This window comes from Lathyrus oleraceus, chromosome 2, assembly GCF_024323335.1.
Source record: "Lathyrus oleraceus cultivar Zhongwan6 chromosome 2, CAAS_Psat_ZW6_1.0, whole genome shotgun sequence".
Lineage (NCBI taxonomy): Eukaryota > Viridiplantae > Streptophyta > Magnoliopsida > Fabales > Fabaceae > Lathyrus > Lathyrus oleraceus.
The window spans coordinates 47,158,263-47,165,489 of NC_066580.1; the positions used below are offsets into that span (position 1 = coordinate 47,158,263).

The 7,227-nt window shown below is 29.4% G+C and overlaps 1 protein-coding gene across 1 annotated transcript; it reads left to right on the plus strand.

Moving 5' to 3' along the window:
* The first annotated feature begins 334 nt into the window (after nucleotides 1-334).
* Nucleotides 335-2,333, plus strand: LOC127118022 (aspartic proteinase CDR1). The gene is made up of 2 exons (XM_051048155.1): nucleotides 335-734; nucleotides 1,164-2,333. Exons 1-2 carry the CDS (start codon nucleotides 374-376, stop codon nucleotides 2,249-2,251), a joined length of 1,449 nt encoding a protein of 482 aa, XP_050904112.1. The 5' UTR covers nucleotides 335-373; the 3' UTR covers nucleotides 2,252-2,333.
* The last annotated feature ends 4,894 nt before the right edge of the window (nucleotides 2,334-7,227 follow it).

Consider the following 7,227-nt stretch of genomic DNA (forward strand, 5'->3'; position numbering starts at 1 on the left):
TTTTTTGAGAGAGAGAAAGAATACTAAATGGGATTTTTTTCACGCCTTTTTTTTCCTTCCTCTCTAGTAAATTGCTCTAAATTTCTCTCCTCATAACATGCACGTCTAATCATATCAAAATCATAAAAGCAATGCCTTAGAAGCCCTACTTAACGTGGGGATTAATTCTCTATCCTTTCCGAATGTTTAACACTTTAGAATTTATGCAAATATGCTAATCCAAATTATCCTCACTCAATGAATAGACACAATCCATTTCACTTATCTCTATGTTGCTAGCTTCTCTATAAATAACAACTTATCCATCATTAAATTTCCATGCATGCATTGTAGTACCACTACTAATACTACTACTACTCTTGCAAATCCTAAAATGCATTCCCTAAAACCATTCACTTTTACACTAAATCTATTACTCTTGCTACCATTTCTTTCATCCCAAAAACCCTTGGTCAATGCTGACATCGAGCAAGTTACTCTCCGTGACCAATCATCACTCTCTCTGAACAACAACAACAAAAACAACTCTTTTGCATCTGAATCTGATGAAGAAGACATTTTGAAAAGAAGTTGTTCCATTGAAGCTGATATAACTGCATCTAATTTCACCTACCTCATGAAATTCGGTGTTAAAAGGTACGAAGGCGATAAAGCTCACATATATTTAAATGCCACTCTAGACACCGGAAGCGATCTCATATGGTTTCATAGCCAGCCTTGCGATTATTTACTAGGTAAAAAACTATACAATACAACATCCAAAATAAATTAATTAATGGTTATTAAAATTAATTTAGTAAATATTTTATTTTCAAAATTTATCAATAATTAATCATTAACAATATTTGTTTGAAGAATGATTTACTAGTTATTCTTGTGTTTCACTATAACTCATGTTATATCTTTTCTGTCACTAACCCTTAAGAAAATCTCAGCTAGGAAATCATCTATATTCATATTCTTAGAAACAATAATTATTTATTTATTTTTAATTAGAATCCTTGACTGGTGGTTATAATAAAAGAGAGAACAATTTATTTTTATTCTTTAATTAACAAAAGAAATTATGATTTATTGTTTGTAAAAACTACATGTGTTTGTTTCTATCTAATTTTTTTTCCTAACCCTTATATCTTTTGCCCTGTTATTGTATTACGTTACAGGTTGTGATTGTTTTTGTTATCACAAAGGTGAATGTATCAAGAAGCCCCAGAAAATCATCGGTTGTGCAGATCAAGAATGTGTGAACTTGAAAGAATTTGGAATCAAACATGAATGTCACCAGCAAAATGATAACAAATTATGCCGGTACAACGGTAAATATGCAGACAGTACTGAATTAAAAGGATTTTTTGGTACTTCAGATTTTCATTTTACAATTGACGAAAGTGGTAAAACCAAAGATAAACCATTGAGAGTTGGATTTTCGACCACAAAGAAGGATAAAGATGTACCAGAAAGAAATGGAATTGTTGGACTTGGAATGGGAGGATACTCTTTGATAAATCAATCTATAGGTGTAACCCCGAGGAAATTCTCTTATTATCTTCCTCAATTTCGTCGGAAAGATGAACAAGATATGAAAGATAAAAGCAAGTTCAAATTTGGTTGCGGTGTGGAAATTTCGGATGAAAAAAGTACTCCTTTGTTACCAAAACAAGACAAATATCAAATGTGCCACACTCGTTACTGCGTCCAAATTAAAAGTATCTGTCTGAAATTCAAAGGCAAAAAATGTGAAAATCATGAGATAGAAGTGAGTGAAGGTGACACTGAGAATGATAACGTAATAGTTATTGATTCAGGTACTACATTTACGTATCTTAAAAACAATATATTCGAAAAATTATTAGATAAACTAAAAAAGAAGTTAAAGGACGAAAGCCCAAGAAAGTTATTATTTTATGAAAATTGTTTTGAGAAAAAGGACGGGAATGTCGAGAAATTGGAGAATATATCATTTAAGTTTGATGGTACAACAATTGAATTGAAGAAGGAGAATTTCTTTGATGAATATAGTGTTCCAGATTGCAATGGTGGAGACCCAAAAAACTATGTTTGCTTAACAGTGGAGGGACAAAATAAAGGGTATCGTAAAAGGTTGCGTAGCTATGGAGACTCAGTGGGAGAACCACAAATACTTGGAAGTAGGGCACAAATGGATTTTACGGTTGCTTTTGATCTTGAAGACGATACGAACATGAAAGTGTCTTTTGAGAATAATGAAAAAAATTCAGACCTTTCAGAATAAGAATTTGATGCTATGTATAATTGGTCTATTGTACTGCCTCTAGTTATGTGTGTCAAGAATAAAAAAAAAGTATGGTTAGTAATATTTTTTTATGTTTTTAGTAGATACAACCTTGTTTATGTTTTTCCTTAGCTTCGGCTTTAGCCGATGATAATTCAAATAAAAAAAAATGCCTTTTAAGACACTGCACATATGAAAGTTCGAATACATATACAAGATAATATGTGTTTAGCTACGACAGAAACAACGGTTAGTCTCTACCTAATCTCTATCAAACAGAATTAGTTGTGGATTAATTATGTCGTAGCATGAATTGGGTGGCTAATTACCTAGGCCAAAATTTCCTAGTAAAATTCAAACTAATGTTTAAACTTTCCTAGCAAAATCACAACTAAATTGCAGCAAATTGTTAGTCTAACTAAAAAACTACAATATCGCTGCAAACACATCATAGCAAATCTCAAACTACGAATTTTATATATTTACAATCAAAACTAATTAGGCTAGTTCAAATTTTTTATAATTATTTCTAAAACTAATCAGGCAAGATTAAAATTATTCATAAAATTAATTAGGGTTATTAAAAAATTTTAAAATTATTTCCTCAATCAATATTATTTTATTAAGATAGTCATTATGATATTAATGTGATAATTGAACAAGACAAACAATAGATAGACAACCGTCTCAAAAAATTGTCTACAACTCTCTTAAATTTCATTCTTTCAAATTCATAGGTCAAATATGACTAATGATCAAAAATTACACTATCAATATTATTACAATAAGTAGATATGATGCTTAAAATCTGCATCTAGTACACACTCAAGTAATTGCCAAACCCTCCAAGAAAAAACAGAATCAAAATTAAACAAATTTAGATATAATAAACAGAAAACTGTAAAACTAGGCAAAAACGTGTTTCAGGTACCTTTACTAATTTTAAAATAGCCAATTTAAACACAAATTTTCTAAACTGACATAGGAGTTTTTACCAATGTTTTTCCCCAGAAAATCCACTTCTTGGCGATCTGTTAGTGGTCAATGATGAACAAAGAAGAAAAATCAATTAAATGAGCATAGTCTAGTAATATATACTTAATAAGATGTGAAATTGATCTGTGTCAAATTGAAGAATACATCTGGATGATATTCATACTTTGTATTTCTATATACAATGAAAGGAAACAGTTTTATCTTGAAACTTGATTTACCCTACTCTAATAAAACTGATGTTAAACTATCGAAGTTGCATTCAGATATTCATAACTAAAGATGACTCTATCCACAAATATTTCTCATATAGTAAGAAAGTGCTAACTAAATATTTCTCCAATTTCAGTCCTTCTATACATATTATTTTATTCTTTGTGTTTGGCCATGTGAGAGTACAAATTCAAGATGTAATTAGTACTTCATGACAAAAATATTGCTTTTATTATAACATATCCTATCAGAAATAACACATCTCATCTCAGCGCAAAATAATTTTTACCTCAATTACAGTGTCAAGGTAACGAAAGGTGACATGAAAATTTTGCCACTTTATCCCTCGGTTTTAGAAAAACCAAGATCATAATGGAAATGACCACTAGTTCGATTACTAACAATAATATATTTAATTTTCAAAACTATGAAATGCCCGCAACTTTACCTCTCGGTTTTATTTAATATCTGAGATAATAAGTTATGTTGGTACGTCAATTTTAATTAATAATCGAGGGGTTAAATCTTATCTATTTTCATATATAATTTATTTTAAAGCTCATTTTGACTGAGATGTGTCATTTTTTACACATAAACTACATAATATTGACAAAACCAGAATCATATCATTATAAATCTTGTAAACACAGTATACAAAATTTACATTATTTTCAAAATCAAGTGTACAAATTTACATTGTACTCATCAACACAAAATAATTTTTTTACATATTTGCACATAAAAATAACAAACCTTTATATATACACAAATAAAGCTTATAACAACCAATACAAATTATTGTTGTTGAGGTTCATAGCAAGATAAGAAGACACCAGTCCAACGTGATCGGATGTCATCTATTTCTTCTTATGAGAATGGTGATTTGTCCATAAACTCCTATAATTAAAACAAAATTTAAGTTATTATAATCTAAAAATAACATTATTATAAACTTAAGAAATATACATAAATTATATGTATATGGATTAAGCTAATACCTTATACTTAGTCCATACATTTGTAATGCCTCTAGAGACAATATCAAACATTTGTCTCATAACATAGTATCCAGAAAAACAACTTTCGAATTATTTTCGCGACTATAAATAAAAATATTTTTCATATATTCATATCACTAATACACACAAACAAAAGAATTGAAAAAGCACAAGTAATATACTTATTTTTGAGAAATAAAACTTTGACTTTCTACCAAGTACATTATATTTGATTGTATTGTATGCCTCAATGACTCTACATATGTCGGTTAAAATTAAACATGAATAAAAAATATTCAAAACTAAAGGTAAAATTTGAGTATTAAAAACAATATCACTTACAAGGGATGGCAAAAAGGGTCACTCGTGTCCCTGTCATGCCCCGCCTTAAACCCGCCAAAAAAGGGGAAGGACTGAAGTTGGGCTTAAAAATGTGATTCGCCCCGCCAAGGTGGCTGGCTTGCTCGCCTAATTATTTATTTAATTGTTTTTCATTTTTTAATAGATTAATAAATTTATTTTTACATTTCAATTATATTTTTCACTTATTTTTTAGAACGATTTTTTATAAAGCATATTTTTAGAAAATTTTACTTAAAATATATTGTATATATTCATAAATAAATATATAAAATATAATCATCAACAAGTGTTCCAAAATTATAATTCAAGTATTAACCCTTAACCAACCAAAATAAGTATTTTTAATGCTTAATAACTACGGTGGCGGGTTGGTCTGTCAACCCGTGCCTTTTATGGTGGGGTTAAGGCGGGGCAAACTGAGCGGGTAGGAGGGCACAAAATCCCAACCCAATCCACCATTTTTGGAGGGTGTGCTTGTCATCCCTATCACTTATCCACTCAAAGTGTTATTTATAACTTCATTAAGGTCCTTGTGGAACAAGCAAAACATAACTACATCATTTTGCCTAATAATTAATTGTAAATGATTATTGCATAAACATTCAAAATAATTAATAATATGATTAAATTTTATTTATGAATGAAAACACAAATTAGTATATACTTAAGCATGGTAAAACGAGACCAATTAACATTCTTTATTCTCTTTCAACAACTTGTCTTGTACGTAAACCGTGATATTGTTTGCTACCATACCACCATGAAGGCTAATGTGTGTTAGATCTATGAAACAATACTTTCTTAAATTTCTTTCAACACACGTCTCATGCAAGAACCTCCAAGAATCAAATATTTATGTTAAATTACGAGAACATACGAATATAAATAGAAATCAACGTAAAAATTATAATTACGAGCACCACAATTGTAATATGGTATTGTCTAGTCATTCACCCGCCTTAAAAAATTCCATTATAGAAGTCTTAGGAAGTACGTAAAATTGATTTGGATCATGACTTAATTTAATATTCTTGTAGATGTCTGGAATAGTATTTAATATCATTGAAAGTCTCTTAGTGTTATCTTGTTGTGGTGGTGCAGGTTCAATATTGTCCTGGTGGACAAAGCAACTTTCTTTTGTGTTTGTACCATCCATATATTTATCATGAATGAACAACTGGTCATTTGAAATTGTTTGGTTGAGTAGACTCAATGAATTCAATTTATACATCATAAAAATAACATAAATACAATACAAAAATTTAAATATGCAAACAATAATAACAACACCATACAACACAAAATATTTGACTTATACTTCTACATCAAACACATTACAGACACACTTCTTGAACATCTTCTCAAGATCTTCCTCATTCATCTTCTTTCGCTCCTTCCTGGCCAACCTCTCATGCTCCTTTTGCTTCGTCTGAATTTTAGATGTGAAGTAATTCATTGAATAACAAGGAAAAGAGCATCAACATCACAATTTTGAATATGAGTTTTTTGAAAAGGGTGCGCACATTTTATTAATTTTAGAGATTCTTCTATGTACTATATGTTGTTTTCATCGTGTCTACAAGCTGAATAAAGAAATTTAGAGTTGAAGAATAGAAACCCCAATCATTTGATTGATTGAGAGGAAAGAGATAACATACCTAATGTTGGAGATAGGTTTGAGGGCGGCGATTGTAGCACCCTCATTTTTATAAAATTATTTTAGTTAAGTTATTTGTGAATTCTTTGTAATTTATATGTATTTTATTTAATTAATGTGTGAGAGTAGGGGTGCGTGTCTTATAGATAGAGGTGTAGAGAATAAGCCGTGACTTATTGGAGTGGATAAAAATTATTTAAAACCTTAATAATTAGAATAAAGAGTATTTTAATTGAATAAATAAATAAATGTGATGAGGTGTGTGACCTTGTCGTAGGGTGTGAAAAGTAATCAGAGAAAGATAGAATAACTTAGAATTATTTTTTTAATTTAAAATAATATTTTGACTTTATTATTTAAATAACAATGTTTTAATTATTAAATAAAATAATATGAGTAATAATACTTTTAGTGAATTTAGTTATTTTGTTATTAGAGATAAAATAATAAGAATAGAGTAATTAAATATAGGAAATAAAAGAGGAAGGGTATTGTTGAGTTCTTTTGAGTAAGTGAGGATAAAAAGGTAAATCTAAAATTTAGAAGTTTTGTTATTATAAAAAGAAAGATAAAGAGTTAGAGGTTTTTCTTGCAGTATGTGAATTAGAAAAGAGGAAAAAGAGGCTAGTGTAAGAGAAAGAGTAAGAGAAGACATAAGGAGAGCACCCATTGATAGAGCTTGAAAGACTTTTGTTAGAAAATATCGAAGGTAAGTGGGGAGAATAACTTTCAATAGGGCTTATGCATTTGGG

Bases quoted from the DNA above. Each gene is read 5' to 3' on its own strand.
- LOC127118022 (XM_051048155.1), top strand. From the start codon at position 374: ATGCATTCCCTAAAACCATTCACTTTTACACTAAATCTATTACTCTTG. The intron at 735-1,163 runs GTAAAAAACTAT...ATTACGTTACAG, and splicing joins GCCTTGCGATTATTTACTAG to GTTGTGATTGTTTTTGTTAT.